The sequence below is a fragment of the Centruroides vittatus genome, unplaced genomic scaffold (assembly GCF_030686945.1).
Source record: "Centruroides vittatus isolate TY-2023 unplaced genomic scaffold, ASM3068694v2 contig_1154, whole genome shotgun sequence".
Taxonomy (NCBI): Eukaryota; Metazoa; Arthropoda; class Arachnida; order Scorpiones; family Buthidae; genus Centruroides; species Centruroides vittatus.
The window spans coordinates 1,675,894-1,689,158 of NW_027120741.1; the positions used below are offsets into that span (position 1 = coordinate 1,675,894).

The following is a 13,265-nucleotide window of genomic DNA, read 5'->3' on the forward strand; positions in this document are numbered from 1 at the left end:
ATCTTTGTCCAATGACATCATTCCTACGACAATCAGCAAGAAGCTTGCAGTCGGCTAGATTGGTGGACACGGCTCTGAAATGCCAGTATACAACATTTCTTTTTGCGTTTGAACTGTTAGGAGAGAGTAATGCAATAACACCTTAATATTTTTGACTGTAACCATTTTTATTCAGGAAAAACTAGTTTTAAAAAGTAATATAATACCTCAAAAAGTGCTTCATAAAGTACAGGGTAAGTTTTCTCTAAAATTTTGCTTAAAGTACTAATTGTTTCTAAAATAAAAAAAATCACGAATTCGGTCAGAGAAAATATTGTCGTCCAGTACCGACTAGTTACTGTTCTAAATGATATTAAGATCTTAATGATAATATAAATTGTTTTAATGAGTTTTATTCAAGCAAATAAAAGTACAAAATCCTTTGACAAAGATAGAATAGCATACTATTGTACTATAACCAATACTAATATTTATTCAAGAAAGTAAATATTAGGAAAATAGGAACAAATCTTCGAAACTTTACAATGAACTTCACTTCTTACACTTGTCACGAATAAAATACAAAATATTTTTTTGATCGGCACATTTAATTTGTCCCTAATCCTTACATGCAATACACTGTACCAAGTCTTTCATGAATTTTTAATCTTGACCTTGCATATAAAAAAACTAGTTTTTCCATTTCTTTATCGAAAGTCCTTTGCAATCTAAGGAACCATAATTATATTTTTGCCAACTTGAATTGCTCTCATTCGATCTATTAATTAATTAATATTGTTTTTCGAACTGAAAATGGCGAAGCTGCCTGTCGTTAAGTCATATGGTTCACAATAACTTCATCTATTGCCATTTTAATGTCAGCTTTAGAGAGAAGAAAGAAAACAGACCTTTTCTTTAAAAATGATTTTTGGTAGGTACCGGACGACTGACACGTGGTAACATTTTGGTCATTGTCCATTGTACACAGTTTTATATTGTGAAACTAATACGATTTATCTTAACATAATAAAACTATATACAAAATATATCTTAAAATGAAATTAACTAATCATCTCCAAAGTAGAATTAAAGCCACGAAAATAACTTAACGCACTAAATACCAACAAGCACCTTCTCTGGCTCTGGTTCCACAACCCTAACCAAACCAAATAGTCCCCAAAGTATGACCTTTGACGATGATGTATGCCTATAAAATGGTGCAACCTAGTTTCAATAGCGAAAAACTAGTAATGGTCGGTATTGTTAGACGGTCGGGACCGTACGACTGTCCCCTACATTTACAGATGGCACTGAATAAAAATAATATAATCACTTTAATTATGAATATCTTTTATATATGAGTATGAGTACAGTATATTTATTCTGCACACATGCATGAAAGACATGAACAAGATTCAAGCTTGAGAATAGAAAAAGATACGCGTTTACTCAATTGATTTTTATTTTATAATCATAATGTAATAAATTATCATCATTTAAATGAAAAATATAAATAATTTTGTTCGTATAATTTTTGAAATTCTTTTCTTGTTTTAATAGTCAAGATTAAGTCAGTTTATTGTTGAATGTATTCGGGAAGAGATGCTTGTATATTGAGGATTCCGTCACTAGAAAATTTTTTATCCAATTTGTCGGCAGAAATTCCTTCGGGAAGATTTGTTTCATATTTGAATGCCTTCTTGATATTTCTAGCTCCGTCTTTTTTATTTTGTGCTGCTAATATCTAATATATATAAAAAAAGAATTTCTGTCATTTTTGAGTTATAGTGATGGACAAAAATCAAATATTTTCTGCCTTTCCTACCACTAAGCGATTGTTTTCAACATTAACAAAGATTTCTTCAGGTGCATATTCTCGAAGATCTATTTTTAGATCTAAACGATTTCCTCTAGAATTATTTTGAACTAATGGATCTTCTGCGAGTCTCCACGGTAGAGTATCTCGATTAAATAGCTGTCTGTCTTCAGTGCAAGGATAATTAATTCCGGTAGGAAGTCTATTTCTGATAAGCCCTGATTCAGAAATCATGCGTTCTATATCATTTTTCATTTGATTCATCTCTTCTTCCATTCTTCTTCTTTCGTCTTCTATTTGTTGTTCAATTTGATCGAATTCTCGCTGAACTGAGCTTCTGTCGCTTCTGGATGAATCGTATGTTGTAATGCTGTAACGTTTGTAAATTAGTTTTAATGTTTTATAATAACAACATTCATTTGTAATCTAAACAGATTACCGTTTATCACCCCTAATAGGCACACTTGGACCACGAGATGATCTCTCAATTGTGTCCTGTGTAAATGAATTCATCTCCCTCTTCATTCTTTCCATTTCTGTGTGTAATCGTCTCATGTCGTTTTTTATACTTACGATTTCTTGTTCGACTTGGTCATATTCTACAGACGGCATGTTTGTTCTATAAACAAATAAATAACAACAAAATTCACACACACATATATATATATATATAATTTGCAAGATTTCTAAAAGGAGATGATCACTCTTTTATATACGATAGGCTTACGATAGTATCTCATTTTACTATTAGAGGCAGTTGACACAAGGATCTTGGTAGTAATTCTAGCCTACTTGTATTGTAACAAATTTTTGAATCACTTTAAAACATGCATGAAACACTAAAAGGTACCAATAAGCAATTCTCCACTGGGTTTGTAGTCCAGAAAGAAATCAGCTAGGTATGTTTATCCTAAGCATTCCTAAACATTGCTGTTCAGCATTACTGAGCAGTAGATAAGTGAACAAAGCAAAATAAAAATAAAAAATAAAAAAAGCGCTATTGAAATAGAAAATAAAATGGCAGTTGACTATACCTACATATACCTATTCGGTTATGGACGGTTTTGTTACCTATGCGGTTTTGTTGGAAAAAATTCGTACAATTTAGACGTGACAAATGATGAAGCTATTCCTAGATGGGATACTTCCATTTCTACAGATCGGAGGATATAAAAGATAGTGTGACTAAACAAGTGAATGATCCAGTCATTTATTAGTCACCTTAGAAGGCAAAATTTGTCTCCGATATTATATTAAAAATTGGCCTTTTAAAGAAGAAATTAATACTACGTAATTAGGTTAATTTGAATTTAATATAATCAATTACAATATAAAAATAATTATAACGGGCTTTTCTTTTTCTGCCTACCAGTGACAGAGTGGATAAAGCCACTAAACATTAGTAAGTTCGCACCTCGCCAGCGGTCTGGCTACGTAAACTTTTCCGGATTTTCTTCACATTTGTGAATAGGGAGGCATCACCCTCCGCAAAACGCCCGCGAGTCGCGTTGCTATATATCAGACGTGGGCAAATGCGGCTCTTGCTGAAAGTGTTAATATCTGTTTTTTATTATTATTTTTACACTTTTATTTTTGTAATTTTGTGAAAATATGTTTATTAAAAAAATTCAATATTTGTTTATATTATATTTATATTATATAATAAAATCGCGCGCCTTACCATACTATCCGCCACGACAGTACAGAACTGCGGCTCCCATGCATTTTGCAAAACCTATATTTCGGCTCCCACTGAACTCTTGCTTGCCCATCCCTGCTATATACAAACAATAACAAGATTAATTCTTTGTGCCTCTACGTCTTTAAATATTTTTTAAAAAACAAGATTTTTTACTCTCTGTCCGGTTAGCACTAAGTGCATTTTTATTAAACCCGTTACGAATCCGGACAGGCCTATAACGGGGCAGCCGGGTAATCATGGATAGTGGATGAGGCCATACATATCAGGGATAAACCACTCCTTGGATTTTTCGATCCCGGATCTCCTAGAGTGGCGGGATGCCAGAGTGGATATTTTAAACCGGACGCGTATATAACGAGTGTTTCTAAAATTACGTATTTCTTTTATAACTCCAGCGCTGTGTTAACCGGCCCGGATGCCCCAGCTTCTGGTATTTGCCAAAATTGCTAGATAGCTAGTCCGACTTTGTTAGAAGAGAAAAATTCCCCTTATCTCATTTCAAATCGCACCTTGTGTATTCACTGGATTTTAAAACCGCGTCGATTCAATTTATGATCTTTTGTATTATATATTATAAAGTTTTCCTTTATTTTAATACCTTTCAGATTGCAATCTTCTTCGACCTTGGTCCGATACAGCCATGAAATGCTCCTCCATCTCTCGTTCGATTCTGTCCATATCTTCTTTCAGTCTTCTTATAGTGGACTCCATTTCTCTTTCCATTTGTTTGAAATTTTCATTAAATGAATCCATATCTACGTATATCTTTCTCCTGAAGTTTCTTTTGACAACAAATTTTGGAAAGGCTAATCTAACAATATTTTATTGGACCACTGTTCTGAAATAATACAAATGCCCTCTACTAATTACTGTTAGATAATTTTTATTCGATTGTTTGAAAAAGCATGAAATTATTGAAAACAATCAGAGGAAAAAACTTACAAGATTTGTATATATTTAAATATATGCAATTACTAGTATATTTCTAGTTTGTTTTATTGCGCTGCAATTTGAAAATTGTAGACCTATAAATTCCCACTGTCGTCCGTCTCTTCTTGTTAGCAATAGTCGTCTATCTAGTATCTAACTAGTTCACAGAAAAAATTTTTAATTGGATTAACGAGACTTCCAGTTTGCATAGGAAGTTCATATATAGTTAATCGGGGCCAGGGCCGTGCGTTAGATTTTCTTAGTATAATGCAAGTCTTCGAATGCCTCTTAATTTTTTTTTTTTTTTTTTTTTTAAATAACCTTCGATTGTGATTTTTTTTAAAACTGCACAAAATGTACGAATACTATTTTTATTTTGAAAATATAAACTACTATAAATTATTAACATCAACTACAGTTTTACTCTTCCAACTTTAACTTTAGCAAATTCGTTAATTAGGGATGTGTAGTTTAGAGTGGCATCCAATGTAGTGTAGATTCAATAGAAATTAATGATAAATTTCTAAGTTTTGTTTGGCTTATTGAACTTTTTAAGTAGTGTTTTATTAATTTTAATTTGGAAAAACTTTTCCCCACTAGCTATATAGACAAGGAGTATTAATAAAATTCTCAGACCTACAATAGTATTCGGATACAAAGTAATTAAGTTATTTTGGCACAAATTATTTAAAACATCCAAAAGTTTTATAGAATATGGTAGCATTCGGGATATATCACGTAATTCTTCTCGAAGATCATTTGCATTTATATCTGATTCATTTTCCACCGAAAGTATTGACTGGAGACTGGTACAATAATTTTCTAGCGTTTTGTCATCTAAATCCTTCAGTTTTAAAATGTCATATAAAAACTTAAAACTTTTGCTATGGGTTTCCAGAAGCGTGAATCGTTCATTCAGAGAATTAAAGGTAATGTCCAGAATATAATTGAAAAGTCCATTTTAAATTTACTCTCTTCTGAATTTATTTATTTCAAATAAAATATCATGCCAAAGAATTACACCGCATATAAACTTGTAATTTTTAATATTTTTTGCTAACCCTCTTGCTTTAATTTTGGTTTCTGCATCTCTGTTGACATCTATTATTTGGAATAATGCATCATAGATTTCGCAAAGTTGAAATCGTAAATGTTCTAACGCATCTATTCTGCTTGACCATCTAGTAGCATTCAATGGTTTTAGAGTTAATTGTGAAACATTTTTTAAGCACTTCCCAAGGCTTTGTAGAACCAGGAAAAAAAGTGTAAAGTTCCTGTACAATAGAAAAAAAAGTTGTTTCTGGAGAAGATGACGCTGCATCATTCACAACTAGGTTTAAAGAATGACATGCGCAGGGCACATAAAACACCCTTGGATATTTTTCAAGTATTCTATTTTGTACGCCCTTTCATATTCCTTTCATATTAGCTTCGTTGTCATAGCCTTGTCCTCTAAGCTCTAACTCAAAACCTAACTTTCCCAAATGTGTCAGAATAAGTTCTGTCAAATCCTCTCCAGTTGTATCACAAGCTTAAAAAAACCAATAAAGAATTCTTCGATTTCATATTTATTTTGAATAGAGTTAAAAGCGACAACTCTTATTGTTAATGAGAGCTGTTCAATATGACTTACGTCTGGGGTACAATCGGCGATTATCGAAAAATATTTAGCGATTTGAATCACCCTGTATATACCGTATTTTACAGCACATAAGATGCACCTCCATTTTAACAAAGTGTTCATGAAAAAGTGTTTAATATATTTAAGTCATCTCGCATCTTTGGTACTCGGCACCAATGTTTTCTGTATTCCGCTTGATTGATGCTTTCAATGAATTCATTAATCTTACGGTTATTATTCCATAATATAAAGATGTCGTCCACATATCTTTTAAAATATACTATATCTTTACGGAAGTCATACAAAACTCTTTTCTCCAGTTTTCTAACAACCAACTCACAAAGAATTCCTGAGATCGGACTTCCCATTGGAATCCCCCTTTTTTTATCTATATGTTTGACCATCATAGCTGAAGATAGATTCGTAGCATATCAGGTTAGCCAGTTCTACTACTTCGTTGTTGTAATGTATCAATTCTGGGATTCTGCTGAACAATAATTCGAGCAGTGCTTCCTTGCATGATAGAATTCTTATGGACGGATACAAGTTCTCATAATCCAATACCGTTCCTACTTCCTCTTCCATTAACGATATGTGTTGAATTTCCTTAACCACAGTCCCAGGATCTTGTGCCACTAGTGCGTTGCTTTCAAGTTGGAGGAGACAAACTTGTATAATCTTTTTTCCAAGACAAAAGTCGGTCCCCTGCCCACGGTACTATCCTAAATGGCTCAGACCGAAAACTCGGTAGTTAAATGGGATGAAGCGGACATTATCAAACCCGTGAGCTCCCCAACATTAGCAAGGACCGCTGAGAAAATAGAGATTTACAAAAGCAAACTGGAAGGGGCGTGTATAAATGCGAGGGACGCTGAAGACCTTCCATCGGCCTGGAAGTTTATGGTTAAAAACTCTGCAATGAACTCTTAATTTACATGTTTATTTTATTGTTCTGCATTAGTATTAGTTGATACTTGTATTTAGGAGTTTTTCTGAGTTTATTTTTAATTTTTATTTTATTCCTTCTTTTTAATTTTATACAATATTCGTTTATTATTTGATACTTGTATTTAGGAGTTTTTCTGTGTTTATTTTAATTTTATTTTATTCCTTGTTTTTAATTTTATACAATATTCGTTTATTATTTATCATCTTTTAATCCGTTGTCAATTTTTTGAAATTTAAATATTTGTATTCGATCCTCTGGAACGAAACTGTTCCATTTGTCCGGTTTATTTAACCTGATGATGACCTATGGAATAGGTCGAAAACGTTTGTTTTAAATTAAACTTTCTCGGCAACGATAAAGGTGTTAGATTATTATTTAATATTTTGCTGAGCACGTTCTATATAATAAACATTATTCATGCCACTTTCTGGTATTTCGCTCATTTTTCTCGAGGCACTTTTATTCTGCAATTGAGAAGGAATATAATAATCCGCTTCGGGTTTTATCTTAATATTATTTTCTGCAGTGATATGATCTTTCAATATTTTTACGACTATTTTCACAGTCGTCATTTTATTCACAAATAAACTTTTCATTCCTATGCGTCCAGAAAAACTGCAAGATGTGTTTTGCTTTTTGAATATTTCTACGGGAGATTGCAAAATGCATTTAATTACTACTCTTATTAAATCTTTGTCGGCATTATAACTTATGGGAAGAACTATTCCAGTAACGAAGCAATCTTCTTTTGCAGTTATTTCACAAATGAATTTTATGTTACTATTCATCATCATTTCGGTTTGATTTTCCAAATGAATTCGATTCAAATACAAAAATAACGAGTCCAAATTCTCCTCAGTTCTCTTTGTTACTATTTTGCAGAGAGTCTTCGGAATTTCTGTTAAATTACCGGGACAATAATGTGTTATAGCTTGTACTTCTTCTCTTGTCAGAACACTGTCGATTACTCTAGGGAAGAGTTGTTCTTTCAGGTACACTGGATCCATGGTAAGAAAGCGAATTTTCGGTAGATAAGGAAGAATAATTGATCGAAGAGATTTTCTTGCCGTAACTCTATTAATGGCCCACTTGTGAACGATCCAGAAAATATTTTCTTCTTCTAATGTTTTATATATTGGTCGAGAAATGAGTCTAAGAATTGTACTTTCTTTACATCGCAAATACTCGTCGTTATAAAAGAATATTTCCTTCCAATCATTATCAAATTTTTGCCAGCACATCAATTGTATAAGACATTCACCGTATTTGCATGCAAAATCGTAAATAAAACAAACATTCTCGCAGGTGATTTCTCGACTAATATGATAAATGCAATGTTCTTTAAGACCTTTAAATTCATACGTTAAATTGATGAGGTAAACATCCATCGCATTTTCCAAGGAAACAAATTCTGTTGCAGCACGTTCTATAAACCTAATAGTGCATGAAATACGAATTGAATATTATGTCGTGTGTTTTGTACTAATGCAATTAAAAAAGAGTAAACGTAGAATGCATACTTTTACTTATTTGGGAAAAACAGGAGTTTGGAAGAAGTCATTTACAATTAATAAAAAACATACCATTACCAAAAGTATTCTACATGAATACTACAAAAGCAGCTTAACTATAAAAGAATAACTAATAATAGTAATTATCTCCTCCATGAATAATTTTCGAATGATTTTTGCACATTTTTCCAATTTAGTTCTTGTTCAATTATTTTAATCCTTCTGTATTTCTTTCTAGATAATAATATTACTAACTTGTATTACTTTTCCTCTGAATTTGCCTTGAGTGCCACTTTATTCTTGTAATTTTTTTATTATATAATACTATCGTAACCAGAATGAACCCCAGTCCCACTGCCAGCAATAGAACGATGCAAACCGATGTCCTTACTCTCGCTAGTCGCTAGCTTTCTAAGGCGGCGACAGACGAGAGCTCTGTGCCATGATGTAACATGCAACGAACAAAATGTTCGCTGGTTTGGACAGCCTGTGAACACGCGCTGCTCAGTTGCTGCAGCTGCTCACCCAAACCATTTTCTGTCGATCTTTGCCACGAACACAAAGGGTTTTGTCGGCGCACCATTCTTTTTTCCGATCTCACGTACACCTTAGTACTGATACGTGTGATACAAAATGATCTTTACGAATCTTAAACATAAGACGTAAGTTTATGATACATAATTGACTTAAAAACTTAATCTTTCTAAAACTCTGGACTTTTTTAAAACGCCGCAGGACGCGGGACAAATTGTTAAAAATCGGGACTGTCCCGCTAAAAGCGAGACGTCTGGTCACCTTAGTTTACTTTTTATTTTATATTATATTTAATTGTGTCCAAATAAGGATTAAACCCCCAAATACGTTCTGGTACATGAAAGCACCCTTATTAAACTTGTATCAATAAATAAGAGTGTTAATCTAAAATTTTACATAGCTGTATTGAAGAATATTTACATTATTATATTATGTAATGAAATTTTGCTAGTAACGTCTAAAATTGTTTTAAAATGTATTTATTTTGATGTTTCAATAAATTTTCTTAACTATTTTCTATCTGAAATAAGATTTCCCCTTCTGCTGTAAATGTAATATTTTCTAAATGAATGAAATAAAATAAAACTAAGTTCGTACTTTAATATGTTGATACGTGCGTCTTATCCTTCATCATTTAGTATAATCAGGGATGGGCAACCTTTTTCTATGTAACGGCCGTATTTGAAAAGATTTTGAAAAGATATGCGGATGATACGCTTATTATGTATGACACCATAGATGGGCTACAACAGATAGTGAACAGAATCAATGAAACTGGAAAAGACTTAGGTCTTAACATTAATGTCAGCAAGACCAAATTTATAGTGTTTAGTGGGGATCAACACGACGACGCTCACTTGACACTTAACAACCAATAGAAAAGGTTAACCACTTTAAATACCTAGGAAGTATGATCACATCCAACATGGACCCTGATAATGAAATCAAATGCAAAATTGAGACAGCTCGTGCCTACTTTAAAAAAATGAGCGCTCTCTTTTGCAATGATAACCTAAATCTCAGACTAAGACAATGGATGGTAAAATGCTATATCTGGTCGATTCTGTTTTATGGAGTCGAAAGTTGGACTCTAAAAAAGAACATAATAAACCGGCTAGAGGCTTTTGAAATGTGGATCCTCCGTAGGATGCTTCGAATACGATGGACTACCTTGATAAGAAACGACGAAGTCTTACATCGAGCTAATTGTAAGAGATCGGTAATCACTAACATAAAGTGTCGCAAAATTGTCTATCTCGGCCATGTGTTATGCGGAGAAAAATGCCACCTTCTCCAGCTGATACTGAAAGGAAAGATTGAAGGGAAACGGGGTGCTGGTAGAAGACAGATGTCTTGGTCAAAGAACATCAACGAATAGACTGGTACACAAAGACTTAGAGATCTCTTTAGGCTAGCGGAAGATCGTGAAGCATTCTCCATAGTGATCGCCAACGTCCGGGAACCGGATAAGGCACATTAAGAAGAGAAGAAAACTATACATATAAATAATTTACCTAAAAGTAATTCCTATCCAATTCAATTTTAACGAAATAATACTTTCGAAATCATCTCCTCATATGATTTTCCACAATAAATATTTAATACTTGTATTAAAAATTCGCAAAAAACATTTGTTATGGTTGTCAGATAGACATTTTTGTACACAGAATCATACAGATCTATTTTTGAAAATATTTTCCATCAGAATCAATGCATTTCTTCATTCTTAAAAACTAGTCCAAAAAATACCCTTGCAAACAGGGCTGCGCAGTCGGTAAAAAAAACACAAGACTCCGACCCCGGCAAAATTAAATACCACGTCATAGGGGGGCAGAGGTTGACGGCCGGATGGCCGAGCGGTAAAGGTGGCAGCCTACCGCTCTGGGGGACCCGGGATCGAATCCGAACGGGTCGAATAATCCCCAGGAATTTTTCGGGGGTGGTCTGTTCGGATATGTCGGGCCCCGTCCCTCACCACCCGGCCGCTCCATTGTGGGCCTAGCCGAACCCATAATGGGCCTACTAAAAGAGGCCCTCTTAGTGCCCACAGGGCGGAAAGAGTTAAAAAAAAAAGGGGGGAGGCAGAGGCATTCATAGGGCACTCTACTCAACACTGAAAGGAGACCGGGGCGTTAACCCAAATACTTTTATAGTTAGTGTTTTTAATATCTAACTTACATTAATATTTATTTGTATAAAAAATTAACTTTTAATAAATCTACTATATAAAGCTGAAAAACTGCGTTCTGTCACGGTATGCCAAAACGACCACTAGGGGCGCCCATAGTTATTATCTAAATTAACAATATAAATTATTTTATATTTTTTTAACATAATATTCAGTATATTATTTTTATTTGTAATAGGAATTCATTATTGTCACGGAATACCTAAAACGCGCAGTAGGGGTCTACTGTATATGTGTGTGGATCGGGGCATACAAAATATATGCCCCGATGCCTGCATCAGGCCTTTCTGGTATTTAATAAGAGGAGAAAGGGGGAGATAAAATTCTACATCTACATATCTTTATTCTAAAGCATTTGCACTTCAATTTCACTCTTTCAGAAAAGTTAGTCTAACTAAAAAGTGTGTGATCTAGCTACTTCAGCCATTTGTTCAGAAAAGAAAATTATATATTATGATCAAATAGTCAGGCTCATTCAGAAAAATGGAGTACTTATTTAGAGCAGGTATAATAAAGGAATTATTCAAAAATATTCAAATTTAATTGGGTCAAAATAATTTAACTTCTTCATCTGGCATTATGGGCCTTGGAAGTCCTTCGCCGCAGTCAGAATCCTTTTCCATCTCGTTCGGTTTATAGCCTGCCTCTGCCAATCTTCAATTCCGAGGTCTCGGAGATCTTCGGTGACCCCATCTATCCATTTTTTTCTGGGATGGCCTCGTGGCTTCATCCCTTTCCCCCCATACTGGAGCCCTCACAAAGCTGCTGCCATTATTAGGAAGCCTTACGACATAGCCTAGCCGCTGTAATCTGCTGGTCTTAATCATCTGTGTGATCATGGGCTTGTCATAGGTTGTCTGCAGTTCCTGGTTTGTTCTCCATATTGGTTCTCCATTGACCATGACACTGTTATCATCATAGTCTTTCACAAGTCCAAAAATTTTCCTTAGTATTTCGTTTTGAAATCTCTGTAGTTTTAGTTCCTCCTGCTTTGTCATTGGACGTTTCATATCCACACAGAATCACAGGTCTAATCAGCAACTTGTATACAGTTAGCTTCGTCCTTTTACTAAGGAGTCTGCTTTTTCCTACGTTTGTGAGCCTGAAGTAGATTTTGTTTCTCTTTAGCAAGAGAGTCCCTAGCTTCTTGATGTCATTGTTTCTGTTTATGTCAGCCCCTAAATATTTGAAGGATTCCAGTGCTAAATGTCATTTTTTAAACTCTTTCCGCCCTATGGGCACTAAGAGGGCCTCTTTTAGCAAGCCTTTATGGGTTTGGCCAGGCCCACAATGGGGCAGCCAGATGGTGAGGAACAGAGGCTGATATATCTGGTCTGATCACTCCCGAAAAATTTCTGGAGAATTTTCGACCCATCTGGATTTATCTCAGAACCCCAAAGCAAACTTGCAACTCTTTTATGTTTAGTCAATGAAGGAAAGACAGGCTGGATTGATGCATGACTCCATGATGTCAAAACAGGTTGCCATTTTGCAGTAAATTTCAGACTTTTACTGACACACAGATGAAACATTATTGCAAAGTGACAATTTTAAAAGGTATTTTCCATAAATTTTTTGACCAACTTTTGTATAAAGCAGTTTAGCTATAATACAAGTACAGATATTATTACCAACTCACTTTCATAAAATCCCACCAGATCAAGCTTCAGAACCCATGATTTTTGTCTAAAAACAATTAAATATATTCAAACAATCATAATAAATGATAGATAGAAATGATTATTTGCATCATCTGACTTTATCACTTATTAATGTCTATCCACAATCTGATCAGAAAGTTCATAAAGGCTTCTGTTCACTATGTTTTATTATAATGTACAGTAATAATATAATTAATTACATACTGTACTTACAATTAATATTAAATATGAAATGGTTCTGTTTTTTCCTAACAAAATTACATTTTTTTTTTATTGGCATAAATTAACATTAAAATATTAATTCCAATATAAATACAAAACTAAGAAATTGCATAATTATGTTTAAAGCAGAAACTTTGAAATTAAAAATAGAA

General features: G+C 33.8%; 1 protein-coding gene across 1 annotated transcript; it reads right to left on the minus strand.

Annotated features, from left to right (window-relative positions):
- Positions 1-1,466: 1,466 nt before the first annotated feature.
- LOC136978477 (uncharacterized) lies at positions 1,467-2,408 on the minus strand. Its single transcript, XM_067274191.1, has 3 exons — positions 2,235-2,408; positions 1,805-2,141; positions 1,467-1,723 (listed from the first exon to the last, which is right to left on the minus strand). The coding sequence occupies exons 1-3, from the start codon at positions 2,405-2,407 to the stop codon at positions 1,556-1,558; spliced, it is 678 nt and encodes a 225-aa protein (XP_067130292.1). The 5' UTR covers position 2,408; the 3' UTR covers positions 1,467-1,555.
- Positions 2,409-13,265: the final 10,857 nt, after the last annotated feature.

What these genes read in the sequence shown, in the direction of transcription:
- LOC136978477 (XM_067274191.1), bottom strand. Translation starts at nt 2,407, where the DNA reads ATGCCGTCTGTAGAATATGACCAAGTCGAACAAGAAATCGTAAGTATA. An exon ending in CCTATTAGGGGTGATAAACG is followed by an intron (nt 2,142 to 2,234) that starts GTAATCTGTTTA and finishes CGATTCATCCAG; the next exon opens with AAGCGACAGAAGCTCAGTTC. An exon ending in TTGAAAACAATCGCTTAGTG is followed by an intron (nt 1,724 to 1,804) that starts GTAGGAAAGGCA and finishes TATATATATTAG; the next exon opens with ATATTAGCAGCACAAAATAA.